General features: G+C 37.1%; 1 protein-coding gene across 1 annotated transcript in view; it reads left to right on the top strand.

Annotated features, from left to right (window-relative positions):
* PDE10A (phosphodiesterase 10A) overlaps window positions 1-16,500 on the top strand; it is a 173,390-nt gene that overhangs the window by 110,402 nt on the left and 46,488 nt on the right. The window contains exons 4-5 of the mRNA XM_058835297.1: window positions 4,746-4,866; window positions 6,747-6,796. Coding sequence (XP_058691280.1) covers window positions 4,746-4,866; window positions 6,747-6,796 — 171 coding nt within the window. The remainder of the gene's footprint in view (window positions 1-4,745; window positions 4,867-6,746; window positions 6,797-16,500) is intronic.

The following is a 16,500-nucleotide window of genomic DNA, read 5'->3' on the forward strand; positions in this document are numbered from 1 at the left end:
GAGATTTTGGTTGTTTTTGGTTCAGCAGCTGCCTATGTTCTGTAGTATGCTAATAGAGAGGAGCTGTCAGTTTTATAAAGATGACTGAAGAACCTTGGGTGAAATCCAGTCCCTGCCTAAGGACATTCTTCTGTGTAAAATGTTGCACAGAATTATTTTAATTCATTGTCTCCAAGTTTTGATACTGCCATTGACAGTTTAATTTAGGCAGTTTGAAGAAGCTGGTTGTCTAAAACACTAACTGATGTAACCAGATTGAGAATGGGTGTCATAAACTTCTGTGTCCATGTACAATGTCCTTGGCCTATGCACATCCTTTATTCTCAGTGATTTCACACCATTCAAGAGCTGAAGTTCCTTGCACAAACCTCTATTTGCCCCAGTAGAATCTAATCCTGGCCCAGGAATTCCTTTTTACCTGGACAGCTGAGTTCATTTTTTCTTTCTGAAGAATGCCATTTTGATTTCACAAAGTGTTTTTGTTGTTCATTTTTTGAGGCTGTTTTTGTTGTTGTGGTTGGTTTGTTTGTTTGGGCTTTTGTGGCTTTGGTGGGGGTTTTTCTGTTTGTTTGAGATGTTTCTCGTTGTTTATTTGTTTATTTTATGGCCTGCTGATATGTCTTGGATCAAAATTATGTCACCAGTTTCAAGTGCCTCTCCATCTGTCCATGGTGTGGACCCCTGTGACAGCTCTAGAGTTCCTTGCAGTTGGATAAAATTGGTGGCACTGGATACATCAGGTCACTCAGCACTGCTGAGGCTTTTATTGTACACTCATCCAAGCAGACTGCACAGCAGTGAGAGTCAGGCATTGGCCCTCTCTTCCTGGCTCCTCTGGCATAGCAAATGAAATAAGGGAAACCTGGGATAGCACGGTTTTCCCAGGACATTCAAGTTTGGTTGATTTTTGTTTGTTTTTTTTCCTTCTCTCATCCATTGAATTTCTGCATCCCCAAAGTACATTTGGCTAACCCTCTCCACATTAAATGGAATTTGGGTGCTTGTTTATTCTAACTCTAGTCTGCAATAGGGTCATGCAATTTGAGGCCTGCAAAAGGGCTAAGTTCTGTTGCAGAACCAGGAATCTGTTGATCTGGAGAAAGAGCTCTGTTGTCGGGAGTAAGTGTTACATAGAAATTTACTCATGGCTATTTTCATAAGACATTTTAAGAAGTTATAGAGCAAGCAAATCGAATTCTGGATTATGCTGGCACTTGTTTACCCTCTGCTGTATTAATGAAGGCTTTTTGTTGCAGCACAGGGGCTTTATCTTTCATGCAAAAGCATAGAATGCCTGTGGCACTGCTGCTATATGATCATCAAAGTATGGAAATAATCTTCATTTCTGGTTTTTTTGGGCTATTTTACTTTAGATATTAAATTGTGTACATGAATATTAGTTTCTCCATATGTCTTAATTGTTTAGAATGAATACTTAAAATTTACCTCTACAGTATTTCATTATCTCCTTTAATCTTTATGTTCCTAGCCTCCTTCTTTAGTTCTAAATCACAAAACTATTCTTAATCACCTGTCATGGGTTGTTGTCTTCTATTGCACTGCAATATTCCAAAGACTAAGAACCATATAAATATTTTTACATAAATCCTGTAAAAACAACCTTATTTTATATTCATAAATTTTATTATGAATATTTATAACACAATTTCCCTTCTTAATTGTTAGTCCATTTTCATAGCTTTAAAATATACACAGCTAGTAGAAATATGATGCTGGTATGATAGTGCTAAACTAGTTTTTAGTCTAGTTGAATTATTTTATGTAATGACATTGAAATTCAGATTTTTACAGTAAGTATACCAAAATACTTGTAGACACTGAATCTTAAATAGAAGGAAATCAGCAATGGGAAGAATGAATTAAGGAAAAAGTTTATGAGCATTAATAATGTTTAAATTGCAAATTCAGAAACTCTACTTACTCCATATAATAGTGTATATACATACATACATACATATATACCTATATATATATATATATATAAATACTCCTTTTCCACTGAATGTGTTTAATTTTTTTGAGGAGTTGTTTTCTTGAAGTAAGTTTTACACCAAATATGCACCAGTCTGTATTAGCAACCACATTGGGTAGTGCTCGTACCAGAGGTTCCTGATGACTTACTCAGTGTTTAAATACATGGTTTCATAAAGACTCTTGTGGCTTTTCAAGCAAACGTAATTGTGGTCATCCAATCTAAAATGCCTAGAACCTAATTAAAAAAAAACCTCTTTCACTCTACTGTAATAAAACAAAAACCATTTCACAGCATGATGGAGTAAATTTATGTTGGTGATTGATCTAAGAATGACTTAATTGTGAATGTGGACAAACTGTGTTCATCTGGCCAGTTGTGGGTGCGCAGAAGGTCGGCACCAGACGTGTGCCACATAACGATGGCTGGCATTATGCAGCTGCCGACTTTTCAGTGGTATGGCAATGGTTCTCCCTGCTTACCAAACGTTTGCAAGCACATGTGGCAGAGGTGAGGATAAAGGGCACCTAGCTATTATATAATTATTATGCATGCTGAACTGCTGCTTGATTAGAGGGAAAGCAGTCATTCTGCCATGGCTGTTATGCCAATGGGCTCGTTTTGATGATGTGTTCTCTTAACGTATTAGCTTTAACCTTTGAAGATTTGATTTATATCCTGACTGTGCATCACAGGCGAAAAGATGTGTATTCATTTCCAAGTTCCGAGAAGGAATTTTTCCAGATGATAAAGGCTTTGTGCATGTGTGCTTGATTAGCTGCTGTTACTTTAGGGTATGTGACTACACACATTTTTGCAGACTGGGGTTAGCACGTCTGAATAGTGTAGACTCTTGTTCACCATTTTCCTGCTGTATGGCTACTTATGGCTACAGATTGTAAGCATAAAAACTCCACTTGCATCAAACTATGCTATTGTTTTCTCCCTTTGAATAATAAGCATACAGGAATAAATGTGGGACACAACAGAGGGCAGGCAGTGGAAGCTTGCCAGCTGCCATATGGTGCTAATATTGGTGGTGGCATGCTGTATTGTAAACTCAAGGCTTGCAGCAGTTTATGCATTTATGCAGTGTGACCTTACATCGCTGTCAAAATGTATAACTGTCACATCATTTTACCGAAAGAATTATGAAGTGTCAGGTTTGTTATACATTGAGAATATTTGGACAGCCTAGGACTCAAATGTTCTAATATGTCCATGTGGAGCAATAGATTAATAGATTAAGAAGAGGTCATGGCAAAGATTGTATATTCTCAGGAGCCATTTTAAAGTCAAGATTAAGATCTGCTGAATTTAAAGAAACTGGGAATTTATATTATCCAGCAAGCACTTTGGGTTTTTCAGTTTGTGGAGCTTTTTGGTTTCTCTGAGATGAAGCATCAAATGTATTCTAAATACATATATTTACATGCTCTGTATTCATGATATAGTGTGTTGTATGCATGAAAAGAAGAGGGGGAATAAAAGTTATATCATGAAATATATTGTGTAAGTGATGTGCTTAATCTATCTGTAAATGTCACAAGTAGAGGTTTCCCACATTTACAGAGAAGATCTAGAAAAATACTGAGCAGTTACATATGTTCACATAAACATTGGCATGGTAGTGGGCTAGACTGTGATACTCTGAACATTTATGATATTTTCCATAGTAGTTTATATTAGTCTGATCTATATTAAACTTGTCTCTGAAGTATGAATGAGCAGAAGAGTAAGCCTTAGTCTTTCAAGCAACATTAATTTGTCTAAATATCACCAGCTTAATTTTTAGTTTAAGCAATGTAATTTACTGCATCATGGAGTTCAGTAAGTAATTGACCATATTACTTTCTTCAGTTACCACATTACCAGTTTTGGGCAGGGTAATGAATCTTTACTTAGTACCAAGTATTGCTTTCTGTGAAATTATTGTTCATGATGCTGTCATGCTGCACATAGACATTTAGTGCTGTTTTTATCAGCCCTTCAGAACTTGGGAAATGGATAAACAAATGCAGCTGGGTCCCTGAAGGGAGGCTGCATCTTCTTTCCTGTGAGATTTTAACCATGTCATGCTGTTCCATCATACCAGCAATCAGCACCCCATGGCTCCCATCTAAATATTCTAACTGATTTGTAATCTGCCAAAAGAATTGATTTGTGTCTGCCATCATCAGTTGGAACAAGTGCCTATGAAGCCACACTGTCTGGCATGATTTTGACTTGTGATTTTTGTCCATCACTTGGTTGGTGTTAATCACTTCATTATTTGAAAGGCTGAGCTTCCTGAGCTACCACCACCTGAAAGCTCTGGTGCTTGGCACAGTTCTGCCATTTGGCACATGAATCTGAGGTGGAAGAGGTGGCACATGAATCTAAGGCAGTTGGTTGCTTCCTTTCCTGGTGAACTAGAAGATTAAAAGGATGGAATTGAAGTCTACTTACTTGATAACTGTCATTTCTCTCATTTTCTTTAGACATTATCCATGATCCTGTCTCAGTTTAGGAAAATATTAACTGTTCAGTGATGTTTTCAATGTGCTTTGAACACATGTCTAATGAACAGAGAGTGGTGTGCTATGCCTCTTGTTTAGCAGTGACCTTGCTCTTCAGGCAGCTGGATTAGGACAGTTCTGCTTGGCTTAGTATTGAAATCTTAACATATTATTTTTAATGAATATGTATGTTTTAAACCTGCAAAATGCATCTCAGTTATTCTAAAATGTTCCTCTCATCTTTGCTTCCCTAGTACCAGGATACGAATATGCAAGGCGTAGTGTACGAATTAAACAGCTACATAGAGCAGCGCCTGGATACAGGAGGAGATAACCAACTGCTTCTGTATGAACTGAGCAGCATCATAAAAATAGGTAAGAAGGAGATTCAGATGTCTCTAAGCTGTTACTCAGCATCAGTGCACAGTACATTTCTTACGTGGTTTAATTAATAAATTAATAAAGACAGGTATTGAGGGATAACAGTGTTCCCATTGGATGTTCTCTCAGTCTGAACTTAGTTCACCTTCTGTCCCTCGGTGAATCCCTAGCTGCACTTAAGTAAATTTCATCTTTGGACAGAGTTGTGTATCCAGTTGGGATATTAGAGTCTCATGTTAAATGAACCAAAGAATCGACTATGATGGTGTTGCAGTTTCAATACTGAAAAAAAATAAATCTATCAGTAATATCACTGCATTCTTAAACTCCTTTTGAAACAATTGAAATGTCTCTGGAAGAAGGCCTGTCTTTTGTGTGATCTCAGTTTAAACTCAGTTGTTTAACTATTTTTTCTATCTGATGTATGTTCCTTGTGTGGTAAGCAAATGTTACATATGATCAAAAGTTAAAAAGTAAAAACAAACAAATCACTCACAATAACAACATAAGTGTAATTTGGCTTCTTTTTAGCCAGCGTGGACTTACTCAGTCTTCAGTAGGAAGTGTCATGGTAGATTTCAGTCAGCTCTTTAGAAAGGTTTTATTGTCCCAGCTACTTCATCATTTTGTAATGATGAGTAATAGTTCTGGTTTATATATATGATGTTTTAAAGGAACGTTTTCTCTGCTGATTTTGCTGAAGATGTTATTTGGATATTGATGTCCAACTCACAGCAAATCAAATTTGTTAATACACAGCAAGTGAGACTTGACAATACAGATTATGTTTTACAATTTTATTTTTTTATTTTATTTTTTGTAAAGCAGATGGGAGGTTTTTTTTTATATTATTTCCTTTACATTACCCACTTGCCTTGTAGGTCAATATACTTAGGTATTAAAGCTGAAGGATTTAAAATCTGAACACAAATTACTGTGTCCTCAACTTGTAATTACCAGTCCTGCTCAGCTGACAATGAGCAAGTAACTACACATTGGAACTTTTTTCCTTTTGTCAAAGAAATTAGGAAAGCCATTTGATTTGATTGAGCACAAGTAAAATTTTTCCCCTTAAATGTACTAAAAGGATTCTTGAGTTCATTCATAAAACAATAGGTACCAAATATGCCTTTTTACTGGCTAGAACGTTTATTAACTTTTGTTTGACACATAATCCAAGCCTGCTGTGTAAAGCAGTGTGAAAAACCTTTTCTGCTATATACTGTTCTGATTTTGAGGGTAAGTTATGATGGTTGGTTTACTCTAAACTTTTGAGAGTTTAAGGAACTTGACTTTACCCTGTTTCATACCACAATCTGAATCTGGCAGAAATCTAAAAAGTATAAACTTTCTGGTGAGTGTCAGTATTTTTAATATGTGCAGAAAATAGAAACAGTTTGTTTGGAAACACATTTTTATAGCAGTATTTGTAACTCCTCATTTTCCCATGATTTTTTCTCTTAAGGCAAAGACAAATATAACTTAACATTTACAACTGGCATTTATTTTACTCATAGAGATTGTAATGGTATCTGGTGGATTATACTGTAAATATATTTTTTTATGTGACTCCTATTGTATGAATTAATTTGCATTTACAGACACTAGACCTTGGAGTATAGACGTATAAAGAAGTTGTTTCTAATTATCTTTTAGAATGCAGTAAATGCCAATAAAGAAAGCAAGAACTCTGTGGTACCTCTAACTTTGTAGACTCTAGGATATTTTAGGGGACACAGCAAAAGACCTTAACCTTTAGAAGTGTAGACGTTTGTCCTAAGTGGAATTGAATCTGTGGTTTCACCTCAAAGATGTTGCATAAGTTTTATTTATCCTTGTGAGTACAATTATTTCTTTTGTTATTGCTTTGGCAGCTACAAAAGCTGATGGATTTGCACTGTATTTCCTGGGAGAATGCAATAATGTAAGTATACTGGATTAAAACGCTGCTTTTCTGTACTTTCACAAGTATGTTTTCTAATATAGTAATGGTGGTAATGAAAAAAATATTCTCTGCATTTAGATCCTTGGTCTTTTTGTTTGTTTTTTTAAGATTTGGCAGTTATGCTATTGTTTCTCTGACTCTGGAAGCTTAACTTGTGATTTAGCCCTGTTATTAATTGTCTTTAAGGAACAGAAGACTTAACATGGATTTACTCTCTGCATAGCTACTTTGCATCTAGTTATCTCCCTGATTTTTTTTAATGTTAATTGTCAGCTGCAAGTTGATAGTGACGTAATGTAAATTTCAGATGTGGATTCTAGTTGGCTTAAAATAAATAATACATTTAAAATTTATTATCTCAATTAGTTTCTGATGTAATAATTCAAATAACAGTGAGTCCAATATTTGTTGTTTTGTTATTTGAATGCTAGAATACTTTACATCTTTTTCTATCCAGTTTAATTTGTACAGTTAGCATGATACACGACTTCGTAGTTATTTTGAATGGGTATCAAGAAGGAAATGCAGTTTAGTACTTCAGTCAGTTCCCTCAAATTAAAAAATCACAATTTTCCAGAAATGTTATGTTTTTGATTGGTTCAAGAAATAAGTAGTAAGTAGAGAGGAAAAATATTTTTTCTCATTGGTTTTTTTCCTTCTTTTACACAGCCAGTTTTAATAGTTTATTCTTGTATAGTCCATCAGCCAATTTCCTTTGCTCTTTGCGCAATATTTGAATTTAGAAAAAAATGGTAAAAATTACATTTTTGAAGTAGTTGAAACAGAATTGAAGATGTACAAACCCGCAAGTAACTTGATGTGGAAGGAGGCCCATACAGAAATTTCCTATATGAAATGGAAATGAAGTTTTACATTTTTTGTGATATGATTGTTTCAAAAATTCTGTTTTCTCTTGATGACTTCTGTTGAGCATAAGAATAGCATATATTTTTAAATAATTCTTTCACCAAAAGATATAATTTAAGAAACATGTTGTTTTTCCTTTATGAATGCAATCTTTGGTTTTCATTAGTAGGTGACAGCATTCATTGTCTTGGGTAGGGGGTGATGCAGACAGTCACTGAAAAGCTCCCTCCTGCTGCCAGAGGCAGGAACCCGCAGGAAGTTCAGCCTCCATCCCAAATGCACAGTGCTGGCCAGCTTTGGTGGCAGTGACTGCCTGCCAGCTATTAACTTAATGCCTTGAGACAAAGAGAATTCTTACTATGGTGAGCTTTTTCCTATTAGATTAGTGTGGCATAATATGGGATTACTCACAGCCTTCTGATACCCTGAGGGCCTGGGTACTATATGACCTTCTGCTTTTTTTTTTTTTTTTTGTAATAACATATTAGGCAGATGAATCTATTTGCTTCCCATTAAGCCAGTGCAACTCTTTCCTGAAAAAAGATCCAACCACTAAAAACACACATTGACTTTATTAAACACTGCTATGTAGCTGCATCACCCAAAATGGAATGTTCTTCATGTAGTTATTATAGGGACAGATCCCAAGTCCTTTGAAGTTAGTGTGAGATTTTCCATTCACTTCAGTGGGCTTTGGGCCAACTCATGTTTGTAGTCTTGTAACTAAATGGTCATGCATTAGGCTACTTCTTATAAGAAATTGTCATTGGAAATTAATTTGGATAATTTCTTATTATTATAGCTTAATTCAAGAGCTCTTGTCTCTTGAATATTTAATTTAAAGGATGCATCCAAGTGAGATTAACCATTGCCCAGCAAACCCTGGCAATGTGGTTTTATTTATTTTTATTAAATGTCTTTTTAAAATGGGAACAAAAAGATTCTGCCTCTCATGCAATAAGCAAAAGCAGGAATGAGCTAATTCTTTGAGCTGAAGTTAAAAAAAAAAAACAAAATTCTAAAACCCTTGGGCTGGACAAAGTATTTACTGAATATCTATGTCCATGTGTTCAAGAGTAGTGTCTGGTGTTTGGTGGCTTAATATTTTGGTGCTATATTTGTGATTTGAATTTTTCAAATTTGGCAAAATTCTTCCCCTCCCTCCCCGCACCTGTCATCCTCTCAACCTTCTCCCTTCCACAATTTAGCATTGGGCTTTTTGTTCATTAGCTTGGAAAATATCTGCTTGTTATCCAGCCAGTGTGTGTGGGGGGGTGGGGGGTGTACATATTTTTGAGAATTAAATTTTGGGAGGGGAGTATGTAAGAATGGAGGAATCTTATTAATGAGTAGATAACTACTTTCAAATGGTTTTCTAATATTTACTGATGTGTGTTCTGACTATATTCTGTAAAGAAGCTTATGACCAAACCTGAAGCACAAGCACTAACTCCATTTCAGTCCTGGTTTAAATGTGTTTAGGTACACTTTTGCTTCTTTAAATTGATCCCGATTTGAGTATTTTGGTTTGCATTAATCTGATCAAAGGAACATTTTTGCAATATGAGATATCCTTAACTACCTTTAGCCTGGATTAAATAGCAAGTTTCTAATTAGGATATGAGATAATTTCCTTTTAAAAAAAAATGCTTAAATTTTGCAAAATGAAAACCATTAAATGATTACTACATACTTTGTGCTATTATTTATTAATATTGAGGAAATTGCATATCATTACAAATTGCTTTTTTCATGGATTACTAAGAGTGCATAGTAAATCATTCTTTGGTGCCATATTTAATATAGGCAGAATTTTCTTTTCATGAAGATTATATCAGAATTGAAAGAAAATTCTTCTGATTTAAGGAAATACTCAAGATTGGCCAGTCCCTTTCTTTTTGCAAAACACAGATGATACACTGACCTTTAAAGGAGGAGAATGCTTTAGAAAAAAATTCCTTTGGAGTTTAATGGCACAAAAATAAGTTTGTAAAAATATCTGTCCATATAAAAAGGTTTTTTACAGCCTTATTTTCTTTCTCTCTTGAAGTTTACATACTATATTAGAGCTGGAAAACAGCATAAGGACTAAGCAACTTCTGGCTGACAGTTCAGGTTGAATGCCTTCAGAATATTTACTTGAGTGAATTTGCTTGAAATAGAAGATGCCACATCACTTGCAGATTCCAATGCATTTCTTTATGCAAGTATTACTCAGAATTGGTGCCAGAATGGTGCCAGTGTGGACAGTTCAGTTATTTTAGCATCCTTCTGGGTGTTCAAATTGCTTGGAAGCACTACCACTCAGTGCAGTCCTTACTGACAGTGTTCTGATGGTGATTCTGCTTTTCAAATGATTGCTCCCTAGCAGGTAAGCACTTCTTAGCGTATCCAGCTCCTTCCTTCCCCATGGAGTTGCCCAGTGTATCAGAATCTGGTTCTGCCTCTGATATGAATTTGGTAGAATGAATTGCAAAGTACTTGTGTTAAAAACAGTAGAGCTTCCTCATCAGGGTCATGATCTGAACAGATCTGTGCCCATACTGCCTCTGGTATTCCTCTTCATATCTAAGGAATTATCTTTGTCCATGGGTTAGCATAGTTATACAAATCAAATTATTTTTTTCTTAAGGTATGTAGCATCCATTTTACAAATTTTATCTATATACTGGAGAGCAGAAACTGTTCCAGATCAAACAGGAACGTTTCACAACTCTCCAGCAAAGGTCTTGACTTTCTTTCAATTTTCTTTTTTATTACTTATGGGGATGAATATACAGTTCATAATTCTCCTGTTATGACCTTAATTAAGTATCATCTTCAAACATGACTTAAAGGATTTACTGAAAGCCTCATATTGGATACTGTATGTATAAATCAATTGCCTAAGTATCATGCTAGCTGGGCATGGATTTAAGCCCATAAACTGACATCTTCACAAGGCAGTATTTCTAAAATACTTATCAGAGTTTCAGATTTCCTAATGTATTACTATATTAATCAATTCTTCAGACACTTCTTGTTTATAGTTCTCACTTGTATGAGTAATTTGCCTCATGATTACACCGTGATTCCTACGTAAAGATGTATGACTTCGAATTTAACAGGCATACACTTAGAGCAGCTTTTACTTGGTCTTGTGTTACTTAGTTCCTAAAACTGCAAATTGTGTTGACAAACAGATTATCCTCGCTTCAGACAGAAGTTTCCAATAGCTTTATTGTAAGAAATAATTATGTGAGGCCACAAATATGTGCACATACTCTGTGCTTCAGGGAGTATTTTATTAAGCCATTCTTAAATGTCTGGTCATGCAAAAGTTGTTGTAGCTCGATGTGTATGCAGTGCCACCTAGTGAGTTTATGGCGTGGGTGATTTTAATTATTAGCCCAGGAAAAAACATGTACGGCTTGCAAACTCTCTCCGGTTCTTGAATGCATAGACATCTCTGAAATTTGAGCCTTTTAAACATGTTTCCAGATGAAATCCTTCTAGTCGCAAATCAATTCAGGGAGCTTTGGTCTTTATCCTTGAATCTATTCTAAGACCATGTGGGGTTGTTTAATATGTAAATATGTTTAATATGAAGAGCTCTGTTGCTTTATTTTTTGCCCGTGAATAGTGATACTCAAAGGAGAGTGAAACCTCTTGTTTAGTTACAGTGTTTGAGGGTGAATTTGAGTCAATTAATTATCAAACTGAAAGAAATAAATACATGTCAAAATGTATTTTAGGGAAATTTTGGTCTTGTTTAATTTAATATTCAGCTTAATGGACTTATGGAATGTGTTCACAATGAATATAGTATCATAGAATATCCTGAGTTGGGAGGGACCCATCAGGATCATCGAAATTCAGTTCCAGGCCTGCACAGGACACCCCAAGAAATACCCTGTACCTGAGAGCATTGCCCAAACACTTGAACTCTGTTAGGCTGGTGCTGTGAACACTTCCCTGGGAAGTCTGCTCCAGTGCCCAACCACCAAAGAGTGAAGAACCTTTTCCTGATATCCAAACTAAACCCACCCTGACACAACTTCAGGCCATTTTCTTGGGTCCTGTCAGTGGGCACCAGAGGGAAGAGATCAGCGCCTGCCCCTCCTCTTCCCCTCACAAGGAATCTGTAACTGCAGTGAGGTCTGTCCTCAGCCTCCTCCAGGCTGAACAGACCAAGTGACCTTGCCCCCTTCTCCTATGGCTGCTCTTCAAGGCCCTTCACCATCCTTGTGGCCTTCCTTTGGATCCCCAGTTACAAATTTAGATCTCCTTTATATTCTGGCACCCAAAACTGCCCCCAGCACTGTTGCATTCCAGGGCTGCAGGATCATGTCCAGGGAGGCTACAGGTACCAGTGACTGGCATGGGACACCAACGAGGTGGGCTTCTGTTCATGAAACCATTTAGTCAACACAGGAACAAACTCAGATCCAGAGACAGAGAGCCCCAACAGAGGCAGGGTGATGGGTTTTGAGGGACAGAACCGGGGTGGAGCTCACGTTCAGAGACCACTAGGAACAGAGCAAGGGAGAAACTCCAGGGGCTCAAACCTGATTGGAACACCCTGGGCAGCTGCCCCACCAGGGGTCCGGGATGAGGCAACTCTTCCCAGGCTCACAGGGCCCATCCCCTGAGGCAGAGGAATGGAATCCACTCTTCCCTGGCTTTAAAGCCGTGCCTCTCACTTTAATAGTGCTTATCTGAAACTAAATCTTTGTCTCCCTGGGTGGGGGGCACGTCACAGAGCACTGGAGCTGAGACTGCCCCAGCTCAGAGCAGATCAGGACAATCCCCTCCCTTGCCCAGCTGGCCATGCTGTGCCTGATGCCCCCCAGGACAGGGTTAGCCCTCCTGGCTGCCAGGGCACTGCTGGCTCAGGTTCAACTTGCCTTTGCAAGGGACCAGGACCCCCAGCTCCCTTTCTGTGTCACTGCTCTCCAGCCTCCCATGTCCCAGTATGTGCACACATCCATATTAACTATAGGTAGAATGCATAAATTTCTAAAAAATCAGACAGAGTCCAGTTGTTCCTGTTTCACTATCAGAATGGGAGGTTGTTTTCCATAAGTCTGCAAAGATTTAGCCAGGTACCTGGTTTTGCTTAATATATGCACTAATGCATGGGTGAAGAAGGAGCATAGGACTGCAGATATGTTTGTAGGAACAGATTAGATTTCAAAATGGGCTTTGGGAAATGATCAGAAGAAACCAGACGATTCAGTTAGGAAAAGTGTTTGGTTTTCCACATATTGCCCCTCTGTGCAGGGCAATTGATGATGCTGAGAAAGATTCTAGGGTTTTCAGTGAATTTGAAGGTAAAAATAATTCTGTATTAATTATTTTATCAAAAATTACACTTATGTGTGTAGCACAGGCAGAACTCTAGCCCTAGTGTAAAGTATTTTTCCTATTTCTCTTTCCACTGCTAAATCCCGAGATGGAATAATGGCTCATTTAAACACTGCACTTTAAGAAAAAATAGAATTGGAAGATCTGACAGTGAGTTTAGGACAGAGCAGAGAGAATGGTCAGGAAATAAAGAGTGGTTTTGCTTAGTCTAAAGAAAAGAAAGTTGAGGGGTAAAGATATACCTGGATAAGGCAGAGAGGAAGGGAATACCTTCCAATAGCTCCAATAGCTATGGTGTGTAGGGCAAGAAGCAGTGTGCATGACTTGGCATTGGAAAAACTTCCTCAGTTGTGGTTCTAATGAAGCACTACAGTCTGTTGCTTGTGCATGCTCAGGGATGCTCATCCCTGGAGGAGTGTTTGGGACCTGTTAGGACAAATATTTTCCAGAAAAATGCTTAGCTGACCATGCCTTAAAATGGAAGGAACGGTAGAGAGGTATGTCAACTTGGTTTTCTGTGTCAATGAACTGCTATAACTCTCGTATTTTTTTTCTTGTGTAAATCAACTGGAAAGTTTTGAGTTCAGTGCAGTTAAAAATTAATACTGTTCAGAAGAGTGAACACATAATCCCCCTGCCAAAACCAAAAAAAACCCAAAACAAACTGCCAGTAGTCCTACAGTAAGTGCATCACCTTCATTTCACAAGTATCCAACATTTGTGCATACTATGTGGTTTAAAATTGCAAATCTCCTGTCAAGTACACTGTGATTTATTGCAAAGGAAACAAGTTTTTATAAAAAATGGTGGTAGTTGCTGGTGGTTTTTCCTTCTTTTATCTCTGTGTGCTTCATACAGTCAGACTGCTGCACTTGTGTTTAAATTCAAGATATAGTTGCATAGAGCTCTTTAAGATTTTAGCATGTAGTATTGGGTTACTACTTCAGCTAAACCAGATAATAAATCCAAGGGATTTGGCTGTGAATAATTTCCAAATTAATTGTTAATTTGTTTTTCTTGGTCATCTTTCCCTATTATGATGAGTTTTATTCTTGCTAAAAATCCAGACCTTAGGGCATAGCCTTTGTAAATATCTGCAGATAATTTTTTCTTTCGGTTGTGTGGTCTTACATTTAAGTTGTCCTTTACCAAGAGTAAAATCTATTGCTGTTACTGAACAGAAACATATGTGAGCAGCAGAAGCCATTAAACTCACTTAATATCAGCTTGATCAATTTCCATTTCTCTTTAATTTTTTCTTTCCCCCAAGCATCAAATCACATAGCAATGCTTTAGTATGAAGGCTTTCATTTAATGTCAGTTGAATATTAAATGATTTCCCATGAAGCACTTTTTGGGACCAGTTTTATCAGCAGATTGTGCTGTGGAAGAAAATAGATCAAGATGCAGTCAACCCATACCACCAAAATAGTTTGTTAGGGGAATGCTTTGTCACATGTGTACTTTAACCTTCATTTTAATCATTAAACCTTGATCATAGACAGGCTGCTTTTCTGCAAGGAAATTTTAGAAAAATTGGTTTATGATTGTCATTTGCTTAGTTAAAAGTAGTTATGCAAAGAGAAGAAATAACAGTTTGTGAAATAATGATGAGGATGATGATGAATACATGTTTGTAGTTCAAATCCTGTCAAACTTTATGTAGTTGGTTGAATGGTTTCTAGTTTTTGTGAGACAGGATTTGGTGTTGTACTAGATTCCAACAAACTGCATACCAACAGTGACTAGAAAGATAGCATCAATGATACCTGTGGTTGTCCTCTTCATTGGAAGAGCCAAAGACTGAAATCACTGAAAACTGCAAGTACTTTCTTAGTGCTCTAACAATATCTGTCAAGAGTTGCAGATGCTATTGTGTTATGAGACTTGCTGCTTCTACTCATGTTTTCTTTTATTGGGATTTTAATCTGCTGTCTCTGTCAAGCTTTAGATTTTCAGTAGGAAAACCAACAATGAGGCCAAGTTATGCCAGCATGACAAGATTTACATGAGTAATTCTTCCTCTGCATGCTCTTAGCTGTTAGAAATGAGGAGTAAAGAACTTTTTTTCAGCCCCAGTAAGAGATTCAAGATAAATTAGTTAATAATTTTACCAGACTGAGTGCACAGTATGAAGGAAAGAGCACCAAAAATCATGGTATTATGGCTTATTGAATATACACTGATTTTCTTATGTGTCTTAAAGCCAGGTTGGTGGGTTTATCGGTGAATTGAGGATGTTGTTTATATCCTCAAGAAACAGTTACAGTACATCATTCTGCATCCCTGTAGACAGGAAGGCTTGTTAATACATTCCTATTTAAAAAAGATATTAGAGACTGCAATATGTTGCCTCTACCTAGAGTGCCTAAAAAACATGGGTCATAGAATAGAGTAATAGAATCTTTTAATTTGGAAAAAAACTCAGAGATGATTGAGTCCAACTATATAGCCTAACACCATCAAGATGAAACAGTGAATTTTGCAACATTTTTCTGTGTTCACCAGTGTTTAAACATTTGTTAAAGTCATAATTTATTTTGGACTTTCTGTTTTGCTTCAGTTTGTTTTTTTAAGAACCTCTTGATCTCTGCGTTCATGGTAGGTCATTAGTGGACTCCAAACCACACTGTTACATCCATCAAAATTAATAGGAGGTTTTTTGGCTGTGGACTTTATCTAAGTGAATTAAGTGATTAAACTAGGAGGGGAGGAAAAATTTTGAAGATTTTAGGCCCAGCCAGAACAATCTGTCCTGTCACAGATGGAAGGAAAGAAAGCACCTCATGTGCTCTACGGTTTTAACACGGTACAGGAAGTTCTTGATGTCAAACTTCAGTGTTCCCCTGCCTACTACATTTAAAGAAAGAAGTCCATCACTGTTGCTGCTGGACATGATGTAGAAGTATGGATTCACAGCACACACCAGAATGGGTTGCTAGGAAAAGGGGCCTTTATTCTCTGAACTTTTCAGCTACGGGTTTAACATGATTGGTCAAGGGAACACCACCTCTTGTCCCATTGGTGGGACAAGAGAAAAATGCACAATCTGCAGTTATACAGAACTGTTTTGATTTCTCAATCAAATCTCAATTCTTTTTATTATCATAAGATGGTTTAGTAATGTTGTCCTTGAGTGAGAGGTCTCCCAAGAAACTTTTCCTTGGGAACAGATCAGCCACTGACAGGCTTTAATTCTCTCAGGCTCAGAGAAAATCAGGTCCACACATATGGAACTTGTCAGAAGAATATTGTTAATAGGGTAGTTGAGACTAATGTAGGAAAGGAGGTTCTGTCTTTGTCTGGAAGGAGGGTAAACAGATCAGAATTGAGAACTGCAGAGTCCTGTGGACTGCCAGGTGCTAGAATACCTGACCCTGGAAGCTTCCAAAGGATTCTCTCTCCGAGCTAATGTTTGTCCTTTTGTTAGTTTGTCAGATCCAAACTGACTCTCCTGTTTTGGGTGCCTT

Source organism: Poecile atricapillus, chromosome 3 (assembly GCF_030490865.1).
Source record: "Poecile atricapillus isolate bPoeAtr1 chromosome 3, bPoeAtr1.hap1, whole genome shotgun sequence".
Taxonomy (NCBI): Eukaryota; Metazoa; Chordata; class Aves; order Passeriformes; family Paridae; genus Poecile; species Poecile atricapillus.